At 59.8% G+C, this 22,082-nt stretch overlaps 1 protein-coding gene across 3 annotated transcripts; it reads left to right on the top strand.

The window, feature by feature from the left end:
• CLUH (clustered mitochondria homolog) lies at positions 701 to 22,082 on the top strand. Of its 3 annotated transcripts, none has more exons than XM_018064415.1 (26): positions 701 to 919; positions 8,225 to 8,427; positions 9,357 to 9,528; positions 10,496 to 10,639; positions 10,837 to 10,961; positions 11,043 to 11,197; positions 11,279 to 11,404; positions 11,670 to 11,817; positions 11,979 to 12,071; positions 13,417 to 14,111; positions 14,828 to 15,051; positions 15,150 to 15,254; positions 15,389 to 15,489; positions 16,265 to 16,417; positions 16,523 to 16,585; positions 16,666 to 16,910; positions 17,088 to 17,172; positions 17,292 to 17,445; positions 17,552 to 17,691; positions 18,501 to 18,581; positions 18,661 to 18,786; positions 18,869 to 18,990; positions 19,274 to 19,367; positions 19,448 to 19,582; positions 19,658 to 19,731; positions 20,609 to 22,082. In XM_018064415.1, the coding sequence occupies exons 1-26, from the start codon at positions 820 to 822 to the stop codon at positions 20,793 to 20,795; spliced, it is 4,050 nt and encodes a 1,349-aa protein (XP_017919904.1). In that variant the 5' UTR covers positions 701 to 819; the 3' UTR covers positions 20,796 to 22,082. The 3 variants fall into 3 exon arrangements, with proteins under 3 accessions (XP_017919904.1, XP_017919905.1, XP_017919906.1); XM_018064416.1 differs by having other exon boundaries at positions 15,153 to 15,254; positions 20,609 to 20,795; XM_018064417.1 differs by lacking the exons at positions 701 to 919; positions 8,225 to 8,427; positions 9,357 to 9,528 and having other exon boundaries at positions 10,524 to 10,639; positions 10,841 to 10,961.

Below are 22,082 nucleotides of genomic sequence, written 5' to 3'. Positions count from 1 at the left end.
CATGAACGAAATGTCCAGGCTGTGGATTTAGCCTAGCCCAGCTAAAGTCCTTCTCTCCGTGTGACCTTGAGCTTAGCTTCCTCCACTCAAAACTGGGGATAAGTACCAGCCCAGATGTGAGGACTCATCTGGTGGAGGGAGGGGAGGCGTCCAGGCTCCTGAGCCTGTTGTGGCTCAGCACAAAGTTTCGTGGGCCCTGACACTTCAATTAGCCACCTAACACCTTGCCTCTTGTCACCACGCCCTAGGCTACCTTCCACGCCCTCCTAAAGAAACCTTGGGCACCCTAGCCCCACCCCTTCGAGGGACTACGGGAGGCTCGGTGAGGGGTCGCTGAGGGTCAGGTTACCACTGCAGATTACAGACCGCGTGGTCATTTGGCAGACTTGCAACAGGAAACCATTGGGGGAGGAGACAGTATGCAATAGCAGTCCTAGACTAGTCTCCACCCAAGGTCAAGGCGCCCGCCCGACGGGCGGCAAACCGCAAGGACGCCTTTCCGTAGCCCCGCCCCTCGAGGGCGCCCGTTGCCTATTTCTCGCCAAAGACAGGGCGCGTTCCCTTTAAGGCGTTCCAGAAAGTCACCGCGTTGGTACCCAGAGAACGAGGCGTGGCATATTTTGTCCCTCGCGGGCCTTCGTGGGCCGGGCCGGGCGCGAGGGCGGGGCAGAGAAGCCGCGGCGGGGTCAAAGGCTACAGCGCGCACCACGTGGGCCGGTGACTCCGTCCTTCCCGCAGCGGCAGCGGCGCGCAGGGCACTTGGGTTAGTGGCGCGGCGGGCGGCGCGGATAGCCGAGGCGGACGCCGGCTTCCGCCGCCATGGTCATCAAAACGGACGAGTTGCCGGCAGCAGCCCCGGCGGACAGCGCTCGGGAGCCCAGCTCGCAGGCCGGTGGCAAGGGGCGGCCAGGCGCGGCGGGTGAGTGGGGCCGGGACTAGGGGGCACCCGGGCTGGAGGCTGGACTGGGCCGAGTGCGCGCGTGGGTTTGGGGTGGCGTGGGGACCGCTGCCTTTTCTCCGCGCCTGACCGGGTCGCATCTCGCCGAGCCCTCCACCGGGCGCCCCCGCCCTGAAGGTCACCTTCACTGTCGCCCCCGGCTGCGGCCCGGACTTGACACACGTGGGATCCCGGGGAGGGCAGCGGCGGCGAACACACGCGTGCCAGATCGTGGGGACACGTGCGCGCACACGCGGTTTCGGGGTGCGCCGGCTCCGCAGATCGGTGGACTCGGCGGCCCCACCCCCTACGCGCCCGGGCTTGGGGAACTCCCCCGACTGGGGTCACTTGACACTTGCTCCGTCTAGCACCCCCTTTCCGTCAGGATCCCTAGCGTTCCCTGTGCACCCGGCTGCAGCCTTGCGAATTCGGCTCAACTTGGGACTTCTGAGGCTTGGTCTGTGGGAAGACCGCAAGTTGAGAGTGTGTGTTTTGAGAGGGGGTTTCTGTGGTTCATTCCCAGAGGCAAGGCTTTAACCCCTGTTATGCAAACTCTGATCTCCGCCCTGTTAGATGTCGGCCTGGTGGGCAGACTTGGAGTGGGGGGTGTCTACCTATGTATGGGGACAAAGCCGAACTCCTTGGCAGGAGGTAGTGTTTGTGCCAGAACTTGATCATTAACCCGCCTTATTGCGAAAAGTGGGTCAGCCCAGAGTTGCTGTTTTTAAGGCAAAGGTCGTCAGCATGGAGTTGATCTCCCAGCTCTTCCCCGTGGAGACTGTGTGGCATTGACTTTGGGAGTGGCTGCAGTTTTTCTCTGGTCGTGTCTGCCTCTCTCCCAGGCTTCTTCTGTTCCTTCCATCACATCTTTGACTCCAGCTCTGAGGCCCGGGAGCCCCTCCCCAGCCCCTGGGCTATCTGCTTCAAATCTTTCTCAGAGCCTCAGAGCTATGTTCCTTTCTGCCCTGGGTGGCAGTGGGAGTGCGGAACTAACCCTGCCTTCCACTCCCACAACTCTCCTCAAAAGACACTTGTCATCTTCATCTCCCTCTCCAGCTTCAGTGAGTCAGGATCAGAGCAGGGCTAGATGGGCTCTCTGGCCCTATAACGGGCCACAGCCAGGTTGGCTTGTGGTGGGGCATAGGTACTGTGGCAGCCTTGCTGATTGCCTGAAGAAGGCCAAGGTTTGGGCAGAGTGACAAATGCTGATGACTCCAACCTGCCAGGCTTCACCCCAGTGAGGCTCTGTCTGAATCAGTGGAGCAGGCTAGATAAGAGCAGGCTGATTTCCTCTCTAGCAGAGACCTGAAGAGATGAAGCGACTTGCCCAAGGTCACACAGCCATTTAGCATTTGGATTTCCAGCTCCTGGCCAGATTGCCAAGGCTGCCTTAGCCTGTCCCAGAGGAGGCTGGGAGAGGCATATGGGGTGGGCTGGGATGCTGAGAACTCAGGGCTCAGGAGAGAGGAGAATTGGAGAATTTCTCTGAGGGACTCTGTTTGCCACAACCTGGGTCAGGGGCGCATCCAGCTAGCTGTTCATTTAGGGGAAACTGGAAGCCCACAGTCAGGTGGAACATGGGCTCTCGAACCCTCTGGGAAGCTTGTATAGAGCCAGGACTTGATTTCAGCCAGCCTGAATTTATTCAAAGGAGGATGGGGCTTTTATGGAGACTCTTCCCAACAGACCCTCTCCCAGGTTTCTGACCTCAGTACCCAGCTCTGGAAGACTCTTAGCCCCCTTGAGGAAGTGATCAAGGCCTTTTGTGGAGGGAGGTGGGGGGACCAAGGGTCAGTTGCCTTCTTAGGAATAAAGCTGCTTTTAGGGGTTAAGAGAACAGGCAGGTTTTTCAAGTTCATGGTGGTGTGTCGAGTTCCTTCTTCCTAGGGGAGGATTGCTTGGAGTCCAGGCCTGGAGCAGAGGGACAGGGGGCTGGCAGACTGGAGAGGAGCTTGGGGGCTTACGGGAGCTACTGGATGGTACCCCCCAGAGCGCTTCTTTTGGGTGGGCCTGAGCAGAGCAATTCAGGGAACACTAGATCCTTCCCAGGCCCCACAGACCTGATTCTGGCCTGGGTGGGGATAGGATGGAGGCAAGCAGATGCCTCCTTCCTTGGGGCCCTCCTTAGGCTGCCTGCCCCCACCCTTTTCTCTTGAAGCCCCAGGTTCCTGGGATGATCCCTTGTGAGGCCTTACTTCCTGCCCGGAGCCTCACCTGCAGAGGTTTTGGCTGGGGCGGGGCCTGGCCCTGGCACAGTCTATTGAGTGAGGCCATGCCAGGCTGGAGAATGCACACAGGAGCCACTTGGGATGGCTTACATTTCTTTTCTAACTCCTCTCTGCTGCCCATTGGATCCATTTTCTTCCAGGCCAGGGCAGGGCTGTGCTTCATCTCGTCATTCTGGTCTGGCCAGTGAAGACTTGGGGTGGGGGGTGTGCCATGCTGTTGGGGCAACCCCTTCCCCTTCTGCAGAGGATCACTCATCTCCTTCCCTACGTCCCAGATCCTGAGGGGTTTCTCCCTGGGGTAAGAAGGCATGGTGTGGAGGCTTGGGTATGGATAGAGGAAGGGGGTCCTGTTTACCTGGTGGGGGCTATAGCCTAGAGGGTGGCATTCAGGCCTGGGCTTGGACCTCTGACAGACCTGGTCTTTTCTTGACCTGGCCTGGCTGCCTGTTGCCTCTGCAACCTTGGGCAGCCTGCTCGCTCTTAACATTTTGGAGTCTCAGTTTCCTCAAGTGAGATGGGCTGGTCGAGCTAATGGAGGGACCTGCCGTGAACCGGGCCTAGAGTGAGCCTTGGCTCTGTGGTAACCAGGATGGGGGTGGTGGAAGCAGCTCCTCAGGGGTCATTGCCAGGCTGCCCTGCCCCGCCCTCCTCTCCAGAGGGTTAGGGCGCGTTTGTGGAGGGTAGTGGGAGCAGAGGGGCCCTGCCTGGCCCTCTGTACCTTCCGCTCAGAGTGTGTGAGCCAGAAACCCTTGGTGGGGGCTGCAGGGAGCCAAGGGCCTGCTGCATGCCAGCCCTTCAGGGCTGTCTGGACAGGACTGGAGGGGAGGGAAGGGGGCCAAGGAGGCCTGACTCCCCACCCCCACTCTGGTTAGTATGGATGCCGGAGCAGCCCTGCCTGGGCCCTGGCAACAAGTCAGAGGCCCTGGGAAGGCGTCCTGGCGAGGCTGGGCATGTTCCTCCTCCACCGCCACACGGCCTTGGGTCTCTTGCTGCCAGCTCTGTTTTCCCCAGGGGAGAGACTTGGTTTTCTCCTGGCAGCGCAGGGGCTGCTGGGAAGGGAAGTCAGAGCCTGCCAGCTCCTTGGTGGAGCTGGAGGCCGGGGCACCGGTGCAGTTGTCCTCTGGGAGTCTGGGGGCCCCTCCCCCCTCCCACCAGAACGGGTGTTTCCCAGGAAGGGGAGAGCTGCCAGGTCACCTGCAGGGGGCAGCATGAGCCAGAGGCCCCCGCCAGCCACTTGACCCAGGAGGAGGCAGGCAGGGCGCTCAGCGGCCGCCAGTGGACAGGGGGCAGCCACCTCATGGCCTGGGCCCGGGTCTGCGCCAGCTGTTGCCGGCAGCTGGCGGAAGCGGTCCTGCCCACCCCCACTGGAGTTGGGGCAGAGGAGAGGACCCCCTTGCTGGGCCCTACCCCTGCCACCCAGTCGCCCGGGCCCTCGATCCGGAGGGTCCCAGGTAGCCCAGACGCCGGGTTCTCCTGCCCCACTAACTGCTTCACCAGCAGTGACCCCCTTTGGGGGGGATCTGGGGAGGCGGGCCTGAGCCCTGGTGGCAGCTGTACCCGGGGTCCCGGAGCCACCAGGGCCTCCTGGCCCACAGCCGTCCTGGCCGACCTTGAGCAGGATGCAAGGCAGGGGGAGTGTGCCCTTCCCAGGGCCGCCCCGGCAGGCCTGGTCCCGCTGAAACCCGAAGCCAACCAGAGCTCCAGCCCGGGGCCGACCAGCTGCATGGGGGCCAGGGTGGAGGCACAGCCCGGAACAAGGGACACGGGCAGTGCCGGGCCTGAGCCGCAGAGCGGTGGGCCTCGCTGCTACAGAGGTCCCGTGAGTCCAGAACCCAGGAAGGGGCAGCGGCCGACCACACCAGGTGGGCTGTGGGGGCAGTGAGCTGGCCTCTTGTGGGGAGGTCACTGGGCCTTGATCCGTCAGTAGGGAGACCCTCAGGGTCCATTGGAGGAAAGAGGAAGGGGAGGGCGGGCTGTCCTTAGGGGAGTGGAGGCCCCTGGAAACCAGCCACATGCCTTTGAAATCTGGTAGGGCATTGCGTGCCCCCTGAGGGGGAACCTGGTGTATGGTGCCTGCCTCCTGGGCAGGGCCCCTGGCCAGGGAGGGGGAGCGGGAGCTGTGACCACCCTGGCCCTCGTCTGTCCTCACGACCCGGACTCAGGGAGCACAGGACACCTGTTCAGGTCCAGGTCTCTGGCTTCCCACCTTTGGGGTCTCAGACCTCAAAGCGGCTGTGCCGTACTGGGCAGGGGCCCCTCGTCCCCAAGGCTCGTCAGCCAGCGCAGCCTTTCTCAAGGACTCAGTGGGCGAAGGCTGTCTCGAGCCTGTCACGGCTCTTGCTGCGTTTTGAAGCCTGACCAGCCGCCACCCATCTCCCACCGCGCTGTTCTGTCTGCATTGTCGCGGAGCCGGCCAGGTTCTCCTGGGCTGGCTGCTCACTTTCCAGGGGCTGGGGGTTCACTCAAAGGAGAGGTGCTCGTGGTTCTTCGAGGGAGGAGGATGGGACTGTATCTGAGTGCCTGGCGGTTCTGTTTATCACTAAGTTGAGGGGACATGGTAAGAGGGAGTGGCGTTTCTCCACGTCAACCTCTGCCCACCCGCGGTGTGCCCTTATGTGCCAGGCTTATCTGGACTTTTCTGCTCTTTCCCGAGGCGATGGTGGGTCTGGGTAGAGCCCACACAGCCCTATGGCAATGTGCCGCATCCCCGCTCCTCACAGCAGGGTAGGGACGAGGAGGTGGAATCCAGAGGGGATCACTGGGGTCCGGAGCAGGCCCGGCGAGCTGGTCTATCTGGAGCTCACAGATAAGCGCAGGGCCAGTCTGGCTGCGAGGTGGACCCAGAAGGGAAGGCCCCGCGGGCCGACGAGCCTCCAGGCAGGCCTCTGTTGTGCTGGAGGGCTTCTGTGAGTTCCTCCTCTGTGCCCCAGGGTCAGGGTGGGGGGTCTCCTCTGCTCCCCCTAGTTCCTGGGGGAACTGTTCACCTGCTCCTCCTCTCCCCACATGAGTCCATTGCTATTCACAGATGTTAGGCTTTTACAGTAATTAATTCATTAGCTCAGTGCCTTTCTGTTGAGTGGGCAGGATAGAAGGAGGGAGACAGAGCTGCTAGTGTGAACAGCCACCCCAAGTGCTGTCAGGAGTCATTGGTCAGGCTTCCAGGAAGGAGATTTATTTCACCTAGGCCTTGACAGATGAGTAGGAGCCTGCCAGGCGGAGTGGTATGTAGGGGTCAGCACACCAAAGCACAGGTGGGAGGCAAGATGTGTGGCCTGTTCTGAGATTCCTGAGTAGTCTGGGGTAGCTTCACCTTGATGGAGAGAACGCAGGAGCTGAGAGGGACTTTCGACCCAAGACGTTTGGATCCTGTAAACAGTGGAGAGTGTTAGAACATTCTAAGTGGTACCTTTTTATTGTTTTTGGAAGAGGCAAAATGGCTGTGTTTATTTGATTCTGTGGGTTTTCATTTGCTCATATTAACCATTAATTATGCAGGTTTACCATTAATTGAAACATTTTATGTTTTTACTATGGTCACATTTAACATCAACTTAAAAAGCACTTTATTTTAAAAAGCGATTATCTCTAGTGACCAGAATTTCATTCGTGGAAGCACAAGTGTTGTCTTTGGATCACATTTAAGCTACTCATCTAAGGATATGGTCATACCATGAAAATGTAGATTGCTTGTCGATTTCGAATGTAAAATATGAACAATTCACAAAGTTGCTCAGAGAATTTGCTCCCTACAGTTTCAGGGTCCTAGTTTTCTCAAAAAACTCCTCATACATTTTTTTTTCTAAATCATACCCTAAAATAAACACTAGTTAAACAATTGTGTCATACAGTAAGGAAAGTACAGACTTATAAGGAAAAGGTTAAATCACTCTTAATCCTATTCAAGGAAAGCCACTGAATTCTGGATCTTTTAGTCTTTCTGCTGGCAAAGATGTAAATGTGCCTATACACACATAGTTAGGACTGGTACATATGCTAGGTGTTTTTGTTTTTAAGTACAATTGACTTACAGTGTTAAGGGTTTTTGTTTTTGTTTTGTTGCACTGAGTCTTCACTGCTGCTCTCAGGCTTTATCTGGCGTGACATGTAGCAGACTTTATCTTGCGGGCAGGGGCTACTCTCCATCGCGTTGTGCGGGCTTCTCCCTGTGTTGGCTTCTCTCGGTAGCGGAGCACAGGCTCTAGATGCACAGACTTCAGTAGTTGCAGCTCATGGGCTCGGTGTTGTGACACACGGGCTCAGCTGTTCCGCAGCATGCGGAATCTTCCCGACCAGGGATCGAACCTGTGTTCCCTGCATTGGCAGGCGGATTCTTATCCACTGCACGACCAGGGAAGTCCCTGCGATGTTATATTAATTACAGGTGTACAGCAAGTGGTATTCTTGAAATAGGGAAAATGGCCTGCAATCGTCCTGTGATTAGGTTGGGGTGTGGTGAGGGGCATTTGCAGAGCAGGGGCTGGTTAGTGGAAGATGGTAAATTCCACGCTGATGAGATGAGTCTGGCAAGGCCTTGGGGATGGGCACACGTTGAAAACCTGGATCGAAGCCTGGATGGGTCACATGAGCTGTGAGGTGGGAGGGCATTTAGAATCACAGATAAGGGTGAGATGGAAATGAGGAGTGGCTGGGGCCCACGACACCCACAGCTGGACTGTGGGAGAAGTTGAGCTGGAAAGGAAGGGACCAGAGTGTCCATCAGGGAAGAGGGGGAAGTGGATGTGGGGAGTGTTGCTGAAGCGACTTGCATTGGTGACTCTGGGGGAGTTGTCTGGGGAGCCTAATCTCATGGATGCCAGACAGGGGTCCTGAGGAGAGATGGGAAACAAGTGCCCGGGGTGTGGAGGGTGCAGGCAGGAGCCTGCAGATGGCCAGAGCGGGGGTGCCGGGAGGAGTTGTGTGCTTGGGGTATGGTGGGCCTGGCACAGGGCCAGGTCTGGGGAGGACAGGCCGACGCCATTCTGTAGGGCGCTGCCCACCCTGGCTGGAGGCAGACCTCACCAGCAAGGCCCATCTGACTCAGCCCCCTTGTCCCCTTCAGAGCTGCCTTCAGTCATGCTGTTGAATGGGGACTGCCCAGAGAGCCTGAAAAAGGAAGAAGGGCCTGCTGAACCACCCCGGGAAAACGGGCTCGACGAGACCGAGCCGGGAGAGGAGACCACCGGACAGGAAGTCATCGTCATTCAGGACACAGGCTTTTCAGTGAAGATCCTGGCTCCTGGGATCGAGCCCTTCTCCCTCCAGGTAAGATAGCGGAGGGGTGCTGGAGGCTGGGCTTATGAGGCGGGATGACGATGGGGTCGCAGGCAGGAAACAGGGTCCTCTGCCTTCCAAGGTCACTCACGTGGTGGATGTGGGAGTCCAGGTTCAAACTGTTGCCCCATTGCTAGAGGCCAGATCCCAGTTGGGACTGCCAGCCCTGTCTAGGGAGGAGTACAGTAGTGGCTGGCTAGTACTGGGGTCCCAGGGCTCCCCAGCCTCGGGTATGTCAACTCTCTGGCTGGAGTTTGTCTGCTTGAGAGAAGAGGGATTTCCCTGGTGGTTCAGGGTTAAGTCTGCCTGCAATGCAAGAGACCCTGGTTTGATCCCCTGGAGAAGGGAATGGCTGTCCACTCCAGTATTCTTGCCTGGAGAATTCTGTGGACAGAAGAGCCTGGCGGGCTGCAGTCCATGGGGTGCAAAGAGTCAGACACAACTGAGCAACAAACACTTTTACTTTGGGAGGAGAGAGGTAATGGTCGTCTCCAAGAGCAGAGCCTCCCAGAGGCCTTGCAAATGGACTCCTTGGGGAACCAGATGAGGCCTGTTGCATCTTCTGGACCCACAGGCTTGAGCCCCAGGCCACACCTTCCTGAAAGAGGAAGTCATAGGGAGGAGGCAAGTTGGCTGTTTTCTTTTCCTTGTTCTTACACCTCTGCTCAGAGTCTGCAGGAATAGTTGAAGCCTGTGGGTAATGAGGCCAGGCTCTGTCCTACACATGTATATACACCCTGCATACATGCACACACACAGGTGCAGGTGGGCACAGTACTTATGGGCAGGTCCTGGACTTTAAAATACAAGCCACAAAGGGGAAAATGGTATTTGAAGCATTGATTTTAGGGACCCAGGTATCTGGGGCTGGGGAAACTGGTATGTTTTCACCAGGGTGGTGGGGGCCCTCTCCCTGGCAGGTCTCCCCCCAGGAGATGGTGCAGGAGATCCATCAGGTGCTCATGGACCGTGAAGACACATGTCACCGCACCTGCTTCTCATTGCACCTGGATGGCAACATGCTGGACCACTTCTCAGAGCTGCGCAGCGTGGAGGGGCTGCAGGAGGGCTCGGTGCTGCGCGTGGTGGAAGGTTTGTCTGGAAGTCGAGCAGCTCCCCGGGGGGGCCGGGACACGAGAAGGCGGGGCCAGGTGGCACTCTCCCCACCCTGCCCCTCCCACTGGCATCTTGGTATGTCTGTGTCATGGATGAGCATGTAGAGGCTTGGGGCGGTGTTGGACTTGTGGCAACAGGACAGGAGCACAGGTCTGCTTCTCTGGTCCTCTCTGGCACACCCTCCAACTTCAGGGTTAAATATCAGAGTCATGATTTAAAAACAAACAAACAAACAGTAGCAAGCAAGTGCTTGGAATCAGCCCATACAAATTTTATAGCGATAAAAGTTCAGTCTCTTAAGAAAACTGAAGTTTCATGGCTCGTGAAAGTTAGGCCCCTTGCGGAGCAATCAGCTGACATGATGAGGCTGGTCTATTTGTTAAAATAAAAAAGAAAAGATCCCGTAAACTTAGGTCACCTGGGGAGAGTGGCGCAGAGGTTCTAGGCATGTCACCCAAAGAATGAATGTGGGGGAAAAGTAACTCGGCTGTGCCCAGACTTATCCAATTACGGGTCCTCCCACCTCCCTCTGAAGAGCCCTCATGATTTCCTGAAATGTGAGTTGGGGAGCAGGGTTGAGCCTCTACTGCCCTGGGGGAGGCCTGACCCAGGAGAAATGGACTGAGCATGTGGGGACAACCTAGCCAGTGTGACACTCATAGACAGAGAATTAGGGGGCTTCTGTGGGCTGCCACAGCCTATGTGCACTTCCAGAGGTACTTCTTATGCCCTTTGGCAGAAGGTTCTTTGCAAACAAGGATCCCTGCTGATAGTCAGATATGTGTGTAGAAAGCAGATTTCCAGCCTAGGTGTTCATAAGGGAATCTGCAAGTTAAAGCCTAAAATTGAAAATCAGTGCTACCCTTGCTTGTGCTCAGGCCGACTTCTCTCCACTGGGGAGGCTGTTGCCCTGGTAACGCCCTGCCCCTCTGCCTCCCGACAGAACCGTACACAGTGCGAGAGGCCCGCATCCATGTGCGCCACGTTCGAGACCTGCTCAAGAGCCTAGACCCCTCCGATGCCTTCAATGGGGTTGACTGCAACTCCTTGTCCTTCCTGAGCGTCTTTACTGATGGCGACCTGGGAGGTGCGGGAGGAGTTGGGGCTGGCGGTTGGGCAGAGGGGCTGGGAGCAAGTTGAATTGGGGCTGGTGAAGGGGGCTGGAGGCCTCAGCCTTCCCACCGGAGGGAAGCGGGAAGCACCCAGGCCAGGGCCACTTGAGCTGGGGAGGGTGTTGGACCCCCTGGGCCATCATGTGCTGACCACCAGCCTCGGGTCCCTCAGACAGTGGGAAGCGGAAGAAGGGCTTGGAGATGGACCCCATCGACTGCACACCGCCCGAGTACATTCTTCCTGGGAGCCGTGAGCGGCCGTTGTGTCCTCTACAGCCCCAGAACCGGGACTGGAAGGTGGGAGCTAGTCTCTGGGGACGGGGGCAGGGGACCGCCCACCAGGAGGCATGGCCCGCTCACACTCAGCCCTTGCCGCAGCCCCTGCAGTGCCTGAAGGTGCTCACCATGAGCGGCTGGAACCCGCCCCCCGGGAACCGCAGGATGCACGGGGACCTCATGTACCTGTTCGTGATCACAGCTGAGGACCGACAAGTCAGCATCACAGCCTCCACCCGGGGATTTTACCTGAACCAGTGAGTCCCTATGCGAGCCCATGGGGAGCCCGTGGGCAGCCGCCTGGGGGGCACCCGGCACAGTGATCACCCTCTCTGCAGGTCCACGGCGTATCACTTCAACCCCAAGCCTGCCAGCCCCCGCTTCCTCAGCCATTCCCTGGTGGAGCTGCTCAACCAGATCAGCCCAACCTTCAAAAAAAACTTTGCCGCCCTGCAGAAGAAAAGGTAGCGCCTTGGCCTGTTGGTCTCTCATCTCCCAGGGTGGGTGATCTGGAGGCCTGGGATATAGCACTTCTGTGCTAAGAAGCTGGACACGCAGCACCCAGAGCCTCCCCCCTGAGGCAGCAGCCCTGGGACAGGTGGCTATGCGCCCCTGCTGGACTCTCCAGGAACAGAGCATTAGTGAGGAGACAGTGTGGCCTCGAAGAACAGGCCCAGGGCAGAGCTCTGGGCTCACTGGGCCACCCCATCTCCCCTCTGCTCGCTGCAGGGTCCAGCGCCACCCCTTCGAGAGGATCGCCACCCCATTCCAGGTGTACAGCTGGACAGCCCCCCAGGCAGAGCATGCCATGGACTGCGTGCGGGCAGAGGATGCCTACACCTCCCGGCTGGGCTACGAGGAGCACATTCCTGGACAGGTGCCTGTGGCCATCCCCGGCTCCTCTCTCCTTTCCCCTGCGGGGCCCAGGCTGGGTTCTCGGTGCCTATAGGGCTGCACAGGGTGGCAGGGGGGCGGGACTGCCCCGAGCAGGTGGTGGGGGCTCAGGCTGAGCTGGCCTATCCCTCCTGGTCTCTGTAGACCCGGGACTGGAACGAGGAGCTACAGACCACACGGGAACTGCCTCGGAAGAACCTGCCTGAGCGACTGCTGCGAGAAAGGGCCATATTCAAGGTGCCCGTGGCCCCGCAGGCCTGACCACAGCCTCAGGCCCGCCAGCCGCCTCCCCACTGGTTTCCTGTGGATAAGAGGGAAGCTGGACAAGGGCTTCTGTGGATAAGGGCCTTTGGGGACCTTCCAGGCCATTCTGCCACTTTCTGCCTCCCAGCAGACAACCCCAGCCCCTTTTCCTGGCCTCTCTGAGATTTTAGAGTCTGCGGGTAGGGGTTGGGGGCAGGGAGCCATCTCCAGAATGGGCTGAGTGATGCCCACGCCCATTTCCCTCCCAACGAAGCCATATGGGAACCTGGGCACACGTGTCCTCTGATGTCCTCAGTGCTTTTGCTGACAGAGATGAGGAAAAAGCAGTGCTTTCAGGGGAAAAAAAGCTTTAAAATCGCCCGTAATTTTACTAGAGATGATAACGGTAACTATAAATGTCCTGGGTGCTCACTTTGCCAGGAGCTGGGCCAGGTGCCATGCAGGCTTGTAATCTCCCGACACCTTATAAAGGGCGATGGCTTTGTTTTGGCTGCACTGCTAGGCATATGGGATCTGATTTCCCCAACCAGGAATGGAACCCATGGCCCCTGCAGTGGAAGCATGGACTCTTAACCAGTGGACCACCAGGGAAGGCCCCTCAAGGTCGATACTTTTATGTCATCTATAGACTGGTGGCTCAGAGGTTAAAGTGTCTGCCTGCACTACCGGAGACCTGGATTCAATCCCTGGGTTGGGAAGATCCCCTGGAGAAGGAAATGGCAATCCACTCCAGTATTCTTGCCTGGAGAATCCCATGGACGGAGAAGCCTAGTAGGTTACGGTCCACGGGGTCGCAAAGAGTCAAGACACGACTGAGCGACTTCACCTTCACCTTCACCATAGACACGAAGACAGATCTGAGAGGTGATCCAGCAGAGATCACCTGGCACATAGTTGGTGGATCCTAGACCCACCCAAGTCCTCCTGCCCCCCGTAATCACTGAGCTCTGCTGTCTCTCCAAGTATTTGATAAAAGTGAAAGTCACTCAGTCATGCCCAGCTCTTTGTGACCCCATGGACTATACAGCCCATGAAATTCTCCAGGCCAAGGTACTGGAGTGGGTAGCTGTTTCCATCTCCAGGGGATCTTCCCAACCAAGGGATGGAACCCAGGTCTCCTGCATTGCAGGCAGATTCTTTACCAGCTGAGCCACCAGGGAAGCCCATAGGTGTTACGTTTTTTCTGAACTGGGGTTTCTGGCGCTTTTCCAAGTGTGAGAAACCTTCGTCCTGCTTACCTCCGCCAGCCCCGGTGAGCTTGGCCAGGTGAGATGCACGGACACCACGGCTCCCTCACCCTCTGACCTCCGGCCCCCAGGTGCACAGCGACTTCACGGCGGCAGCCACACGGGGCGCCATGGCGGTCATCGACGGCAACGTGATGGCCATCAACCCCAGCGAGGAGACCAAGATGCAGATGTTCATCTGGAACAACATCTTCTTCAGCCTGGGCTTCGATGTTCGCGACCACTACAAGGACTTCGGCGGGGACGTGGCGGCCTACGTGGCGCCCACGAACGACCTGAACGGCGTGCGCACGTACAACGCGGTGGACGTGGAGGGGCTGTACACGCTGGGCACGGTGGTGGTGGATTACCGCGGCTACCGTGTCACGGCCCAGTCCATCATCCCCGGCATCCTGGAGCGGGACCAGGAGCAGAGTGTCATCTACGGCTCCATTGACTTCGGCAAGACAGTGGTGTCGCACCCGCGGTACCTGGAGCTGCTGGAGCGCACGAGCCGTCCCCTCAAGATCCTGAGGCACCGGGTGCTCAACGACCGGGACGAGGAGGTGGAGCTCTGCTCATCCGTGGAGTGCAAGGGCATCATCGGCAACGACGGGCGCCACTACATCCTGGACCTGCTGCGCACCTTCCCCCCCGACCTCAACTTCCTGCCCGTGCCCGGCGAGGCGCTGCCCGAGGAGTGCACCCGCGCCGGCTTCCCCCGCGCACACCGCCACAAGCTGTGCTGTCTGCGCCAGGAGCTAGTGGACGCCTTCGTGGAGCACAGGTGGGGCACGGGCCTGCGGCTGCAGCCTCAGGCAAGGAGGGCGGTGCTGGCGTCTGACCCCGGACCGGGGAGGCTTTGGGAAGTGAAGAGGAACGAGCTCTGGGCCCATCACTGTGGCATCCAGCTTCCCCCCACAGACAGACGCCCAAGAGCTTCATGTAGATGGCAAAAAGCGAGACCGGTGGCTTTCTACTGCAGTGGTGCTGTTTCCTCAAGAAGCGTGTGGACATCTGCTTAGGCGTTTTTGAACCTCCCAGTGCCATGGCCCTTGGGTGGGGGGGGACACAGGTAGGGTCCCCGCTGCTGGTGGTCAGTGCTTAGGAGTTAGCCCATCAAATGTCCTGTGCCAGGAATAATTCTCCCTTTTAAAACGCCAGCGGGGTCCCTGATGCTCTCAGGAGCCCTGGCCTGCATGGTGAGCCAGCCTCCCACCCCAACATACACACCCAGCTGTCTTCCTGTCTAGGAAGATCCCCATTTTTGCTGTGACCTGCCACCACCTGGTAGGATGGCTGGGCTGGCACGTGTACACACGCGTGGACATTGCTCCCTGGACAGGATAGGACGTGTCCCCGGCCCCAACATCCTTAAGCCCAGCAGGGCAGGAGCTGGGGCCTGGCTCAGGTCCCCCCACGGCCAGCAGGAAGCTGTCAGACCGGTGGCCTCCTAGACGCTCCTCTCCCGTCCCCTGCTCCACCCCACCCACTGTGCCCTAGGTACCTGCTCTTCATGAAGCTGGCGGCCCTACAGCTGATGCAACAGAAGGCCAGCAAGGTGGAGAGCCCCACGTCCCTGGAGAACGGCGACGCCCCGTCCTCGGAGTCCAAGCCTGAAGATCCCCCAGCGCCCGAGGCGGGGGGCGAGGCAGAGGGCAGCAATGCTAGTGGCCTGGCCAAGGTGAAGGAGCTGGCAGAGACCATTGCCTCGGACGACGGGACAGGTGGGGCTGCTGGGGGAGCCCCAGGCCAAGGGAGGCTCGGGCTGCTACCCAACCCGTGGGGGAGGCGGGGCAGCTCCTAACAGGCCATGTCTTCACAGCAGACCCTCGGAGTCGGGAGGTGATCCGCAATGCATGCAAGGCAGTGGGTTCCATCAGCAGCACGGCCTTTGACGTCCGCTTCAACCCTGATATCTTCTCGCCGGGTGAGTGGTCCTCAGGGGCCCCAGTACTGGGGGCCTGCTTGCCTACCTGAGTGCTGCTGTCTGTCTGTGTGTCTGTCTGGTGCCCGCCTCTCTTCTGCCAGCTCACACCTCCTTGCTCTCCCTCCCACCCGCAGGAGTGCGCTTCCCTGAGTCCTGCCAGGAGGAGGTTCGGGACCAGAAGCAGCTGCTGAAAGATGCCGCTGCCTTCCTGCTCTCCTGCCAGATACCTGGCTTGGTGAGGGCAGGGTGGGGCAGGGGGTGGCACAGAGGAGGGGCAGTGGGGGTTACAGGCTCTGGGGCCTCATTCGCGTCTGGGAACTCGTGGAGCCTTTGCCTAAGCCTCCTGACGTGCGAGGCAAACAGGGAGTTCTCGTTCCCAGAATAGGGCCTCTGACACAAAGGGGCCAAGGCAGGCATCAGTTGTGCCCTGGGTGCCCTCCCTTGGGGGCTGGCAGCGGGGGTATGGTCCTCCAAAGCCCCCGTGTGAGGGGATGGCAGACAGAGGGCGTGGGAGCATCTTTACCCCCCTGCCCCCACCCCCGCAAGAAGCTTTGTATGGAGTCCCTGTGTGTGTACAGAGAGGGCTTGCTTCCTGCCGAGGAGGCCCTGAGCGCGGCTGTTGTGATTGTTCCCCGGTCTTTGAGACGAGCCTGCCGTGCCCGCTGCTCCAGGGCCCACAAGGCAAGGCTTAGTCTCAGAGTGAAGCCGTGGCCCTGCTCCTTCCGGTGCGGTCACAGGGGAGCCTTGCTGCCCCCCACTGCTGTTTCCCTGCCAATGGGCCCAGCAGTCACAGGGTGACGGTGGGCTGTGCAAAAGGCCGGTGATGAAAGCTCACATCCTTACTGCTCGCGTCCTTTCTCTCCTTTCCTCTTCCTGACTGGGAGCAGGGGGTCTTAGTCCCTTCCTTCCTCAGGGCCCCAGAATAGCGGGAGCCCCCATTGGCAAGACCTGGGGCAGGAGGAGGCAGAGGGCCTGGGCTGGGGAGGGGCCTGACCTGCTGCAGCCTGCAGGTGAAGGACTTCACAGACCACGCGGTACTGCCCATGGACGGGGCCACGCTGGCCGAGGTGATGCGCCAGCGTGGCATCAACATGCGCTACCTGGGCAAGGTCCTGGACCTGGTGATGCGGAGCCCGGCCCGTGACCAACTGGACCACATCTACGTGAGTGGTGCCCAGGGCGGCTGAGAGATGGAGCGGGGACAGGGGGCTGGGCTAGAGGCCTGGAGCCCAACCCAGACACCCCCCTTTTTCTCTGAACCCGTGCAGAAAATTGGCATCGGAGAGCTCATCACCCGCTCTGCTAAGCACATCTTCAAGACGTACCTACAGGTACTGCCGCTCCCTCCAGCCCGGCTCAGGGAGGTGTTGGGGGAGCCCGGGTGGTGACAGCGCTCCCACCTCCCTTGCAGGGGGTCGAGCTCTCGGGGCTCTCGGCCGCCATCAGCCACTTCCTGAACTGCTTCCTGAGCTCCTACCCCAACCCCGTGGCCCACCTGCCAGCCGACGAGCTCATCTCCAAGAAGAGGAACAGGAGGAGGCGAAACCGGCCCCCAGGGGCAGCGGATAACACAGCCTGGGCCATCATGACCCCCCAGGAGCTTTGGAAGAACATCTGCCAGGAGGCCAAGAACTACTTTGACTTCAGCCTCGAGTGGTGCGTGAGCGGGTGCGGCAGTGACGGTCTCCGGCGGAGGAATGGGAGAAGAGAAAGGGGCCTGCGGGAGACCACTTGCTTGGGGAAATGGGAGAGGGGCCCCCGTGCCCAGGGGCTCAGGTGGAGGGGTGCGGACGGGTGCTGGGCTGCTCGGTCCCACCCTCCGCTCCTCCCCAGTGAGACGGTGGACCAGGCCGTGGAGACCTATGGGCTGCAGAAGATCACACTGCTGCGGGAGATCTCCCTGAAAACTGGCATCCAGGTGGGCCGGGTTCGGAGCGTCCTGCAGGGTCCCTGGGGCCTCAGGTGAAGCTGGTGGGCCGGTGCTGGCCGTGTGAGCCTGGGCTGAGGCTCCCTGTGGGTGTTGGGTGGGGTCCCCAGATCCTGCTGAAGGAGTACAGCTTCGACAGCCGCCACAAACCCGCCTTCACGGAGGAGGACGTGCTTAACATCTTCCCCGTGGTCAAGCACGTCAACCCCAAGGCCTCAGACGCCTTCCACTTCTTTCAGAGCGGGCAGGCCAAAGTACAGCAGGGTGCGTGCCAGGTGCGGCCGCCGGGGGGGGGGGTGGGGGCGGTGGAGAGGGACCCCCAGCCCAAACCCAGGCCAGCCCTGACCTTCTGCCCCCGGGTGCCCTGCAGGCTTCCTAAAGGAGGGCTGTGAGCTTATTAACGAGGCCCTGAACCTGTTTAACAACGTGTATGGGGCCATGCACGTGGAGATCTGTGCCTGCCTGCGCCTGCTTGCCCGCCTCCACTACATCATGGGCGACTACGCCGAGGTGGGCTTGTGCACCTTCTGAGGGTGGTCAGCTGGGCCCTGGGTTGTGTTCTCACCCCGCTGGCCCAGCAGGATGGGGGGGGTCCAGGCAGGCAGAACTGGAGCCCTGTCATCCCAGAGATACTGCTTACCTCCAGGTCCCCCAGGAGGAGCAGGTGGAAACCCTGGGATGTGCTTGCTCTGCCTGTACCCCCCGCCCCCGCCCCCAGTTCCCCCTGCCCCAGCAGCTGTGTCCTGGGGGAGCTGCGGTGCCCGTGGACACAGTGGGAGTGATGCCAGGGCCTGCCTTCCCTTCACAGGGACAACGAGGGGCATGTTCTCACTCAGTGCCTTGTGAGCGCCCTGGAAGCTGCCCAGGGACTGTGCTGTTGGCTGTACTGGCCAGGGGCCTGGTGGTGGTCACCCGCCTTGTTAGCCCCTGGGTTTGAGGCTGCCTCGGTGTGGGCACACTGCAGGTGCTCCACTCGCCTCCAGCCATAGGACTCGTTGTTTTTTTTCGCCTGTATATGCCTCCTTGTCGTAGTATGAATATTTTATTTTTAGTACAACTTTAGATTGCATATGCAAGTGTTTGCATAGACTAAGACAGTCTTTTAAAATGTGAAGCAGCCTCGGGGTGGGGTGTAGACTTCCCTGGTCACAGCAGCTGGATTTTGACCACTTCTTTGCCTCCTTGGTGCAAAGTAGAAATAGAAATTGCAGCCAGAGATGAAGAGTCCTGAGCTGCCTAGAGGCTCCTGGGCGAGACAGACAGACAGACGGGGTGTGGGGCGGTGCCACCTGGGGATGACAGCCCCTCACCTCTCCCAGGCCCTCAGTAACCAGCAGAAGGCTGTGCTAATGAGCGAGCGAGTGATGGGCATCGAGCACCCCAACACCATCCAGGAATACGTGAGTAGCCGCCAGGGGCGGGGGCGGGGCCGGGGCGGGGCCGGCGGCCAACCTCACCTGACCCGGTCTGCCCCTGCAGATGCACCTGGCGCTGTATTGCTTTGCCAGTAGCCAGCTGTCCACCGCCCTGAGCCTGCTGTACCGCGCCCGCTACCTCACACTGCTCGTGTTCGGGGAGGACCACCCTGAGATGGCGCTACTGGACGTGAGTGCTGGGGAGGGGCAGCGGGACTAGCCTCCATCCCAGGGGAGTGGGAGCTGACCAGGGCCCTCCCGACTGCCCCCAGAACAACATCGGGCTGGTGCTGCACGGAGTGATGGAGTATGACCTATCGCTGCGCTTCCTGGAGAATGCGCTGGCCGTCAGCACCAAGTACCACGGGCCCAGGTCCCTCAAGGTGGCCCTCAGGTGAGGCTGTGCTGGGTCAGGGGGCAGGGAGACCCCGGGCCACAGGGTCCCAGGAAGCACTTGAATCCAGGGCGGGCGCGGGATCCAGCACTCTGCCCTCCATCTGACTCCTGAGGAAATTTCTCTCACCTTCCATCTCTTCTCTGAGTCCTGGACTTGGCGTTTTACCCCAGGAGAGATCCCGGGGTGGGATCTAGAGTACCCCGCGCACACCGCCATTAGTGCCCACTGGCCCGTTGACGTCCCTCCCTTGCCCCCCACCCCGCGCCCTGCCTCCCTATAGCCACCACCTGGTCGCCCGCGTCTATGAGAGCAAAGCCGAGTTCCGCTCCGCCCTGCAGCACGAGAAGGAAGGCTACACCATCTACAAGACTCAGGTGGGCCAGGGCGGGGTGCAGGGCGGGGTCAAGGGCGGAGCTGAGGGCGGCCCTCATCTCTCCCCGCTCGCGCCCTGCAGCTGGGCGAGGACCACGAGAAGACCAAGGAGAGCTCCGAGTACCTCAAGTGCCTGACCCAGCAGGCCGTGGCCCTGCAGCGCACCATGAACGAGATCTACCGCAACGGCTCCAGCGCCAACATCCCGCCCCTCAAGGTGGGTCTCCGAACGGGGCTGGGTGGGCTCCCCTCCTCCCTGGCCTCCGCAGCTCATGTTCCCCGCGCCCCTCAGTTCACAGCCCCCAGCATGGCCAGCGTCTTGGAGCAGCTGAACGTCATCAACGGCATCCTCTTCATTCCTCTCAGGTGAGGCCCCACTTGGACGGTGGCCTTTCCTTTCCTGGTTTATTAACCACGGGACTGAGGTGGCTGAGACTGGGAAGGACCGCCCTTAGTGACTCCTTCCAGAAATACTCTGCATTATGGCGCAAACGCAGCTCTGTCATCTTTCTTCCCCCGAAGGCACAAAATGGTAGCAAACCAGGCACATATTTTTCTCCTGCATTTAATCGATCTTGGCGATCATTTCATGTCAGTATGTAATAGAGCTAATGGTAAAGAACCCACCTGCCAATGCAGGAGACTTTAAAGAAATGCTGGTTCAGTCCATGGGTTGGGAAGATCTCCTAGAGAAGGGCATGGAAACCCACTCCAGTATTCTTACCTGGAGAATCCCATGGACAGGAACCTGGGTGGCTCCAGTCCATAGGTTTGCAGATTTGGCCACAACTGAAGCTGCTCAGCAGGCATGTAAAGAGCAGCTTCATTCTTTCACTGAGCTCCTACTCTGTCCGTGTAGGGACGTGCCTTAGCGCTGGGCCCTGGGGGTCTCTTGCTCTTGGACAAGCAGCCACAGCCCTGCCCTCGAAAGCCCCGCAGCCTGCCTCCCTCTCGCCTGTCTGGGGCCTGGGTCTGGTCCGGTCAGCTTTAGGGCGTTCAGAGCAGAGCTGCTGCACGTTGCACCTGTGCTCTGGCTGTGGCCGACAGGAGCGGCCAGAGTGCCCAGGGTTTAGGCGGGATGGGAGGCAGGCCTTCCCTGGAGGCTAGCAGGTATGTGGAGCTCTTACTTTCACTGCAGAAAGTGCAGAGCCTGATCTTGCCCTAAGTGGAAGCAAAGCCAGGAAGGTGACGGAGGGCCCAGGCCCACCCTGATGCCCACCCTCCACCCCATCCTTCTACTCAGCCAAAAAGACTTGGAGAATCTGAAAGCTGAGGTGGCACGGCGGCAGCAGCTCCAGGAGGCCAGCAGGAACAGGGATAAGGCCGAGGAGCCCATGGCCACCGAGCCAGAGCCCGTGGGGGCCTCAGAGGATGCGGCCACCCAGCCCCCGGCTGCCAAGGACCCTTCCTCCCCGAGTTTGCAGGGGTAGAAGGGGAGAGACGGACAGTCAGTCAGCTGCCCCCGGTGATCCAGACTCCAGGAGAAGGTGGCACGCCCTGCACATCAGGAGAGGAATCAAGTCCCTCTTCCTCCACGTTTCCAACCCCATCCCCACCCCTAGCATCCTCCTGGGACCCGGGCCTGCCTGAACCCGGAGATGTTCTTGCACTGGTTCAATGAACACACGCTGCAGGGGCCTCATGGAAGACATGTGAATGGAGTGTGTGGGCATCCCCCACAGGTGCCTCTGCAGGTCCCCATCCACGAGCAGGTGTGTGCGAGTACCTCCGTGCCCACGAGTGCCCTGATCCATCCTTCCTGACTTGTACATAGCCCCGAGCTGGTCCCCAGTGAGTGACGCGCGGATGGGATTTCTCAGGTCATTTGTATGTGTGACATGACGGCTGCTGCTTCTGCTGCCACGGCCCCTCAGTCCGAAGTGGCTGAAAGTCCAGGTCTGAAGCCAAAAAGAGTGGCACTTTCTTGTGTCCTAGGATTGAGGGGGCGGCCTGAGCTCTGCGGAAGGGCTGGAGGACTGGGGAGCACTTTAGCTTTGTGGTGGGGTGAGGGCCGCAGCAGCTTTACTGATTGTGGTTGGGGCCTGGCCTGGCTGTGCTGGGGGTGGGGAAAGGGGTGGCCAGGGGCAGTTCCCCAGACACCCCTGTGCCCAGCCCTGGTTGTTTGCCCTCCGCCCCAGCAGGAGGTGCTGCCTCCCGCTCCCTGCACCCCAGCTGGGGCTAACCTTGGGGTCTAGTCTGAATGTATCCTCCTTGTTGAACCTCAGCTGCCTAACGCACAGTGGGGTGGGGGTGGGGGGGTTAGGGGAACTAGGGCTGAATCATGGATCCTGGGGGAAGAGTTATAAATTCAGGAGTGATTACTTGTTGGTGGAGCCTAGCTCCCTACCTGGACCTCGGCCACACTGGCACCTTTGACAGAGAGGAGCCCTGGGGGTGGCAGGGAGGGGCCTGCAGAAGGCTGCGGCCCCCACAGGCCCCAGCTCCCCCTCTGCCACTGGCCTGTGCTGCTGCTTGGCGGGTGGGGGGAGACGGCCGTCCTTCTGAACTGGAGGGAGCTGTCCCCGTGCTGGGGCCTCTGCCTGGTGGCTTGGCGGGGAGCTGCTTATGGGTATGGTCTGTCCGACACCTTGTTTCAAAGGGAGTGGGTGGGAGCTAGCAAGCGAGGCATCCCCACGGCTGATCAAGAACTTTTTCTTGTTTTTAAACCATCACGTCTTCATTTCACATTGGAATAAAGTGAGTTTTTGAAACCTGCT

Source organism: Capra hircus, chromosome 19 (genome assembly GCF_001704415.2).
Source record: "Capra hircus breed San Clemente chromosome 19, ASM170441v1, whole genome shotgun sequence".
In the NCBI taxonomy this organism is placed as follows: Eukaryota; Metazoa; Chordata; class Mammalia; order Artiodactyla; family Bovidae; genus Capra; species Capra hircus.
This window is presented reverse-complemented; position numbering and strand designations above follow the sequence as displayed.

Excerpts from the sequence above, each read along its gene's own strand:
- CLUH (XM_018064415.1), top strand. The coding sequence starts at position 820 with ATGGTCATCAAAACGGACGAGTTGCCGGCAGCAGCCCCGGCGGACAGC. Across the intron at positions 10,962-11,042 it reads CCCAGAACCGGGACTGGAAG|CCCCTGCAGTGCCTGAAGGT; the intron begins GTGGGAGCTAGT and ends CCCTTGCCGCAG. Across the intron at positions 12,072-13,416 it reads GAGAAAGGGCCATATTCAAG|GTGCACAGCGACTTCACGGC; the intron begins GTGCCCGTGGCC and ends TCCGGCCCCCAG.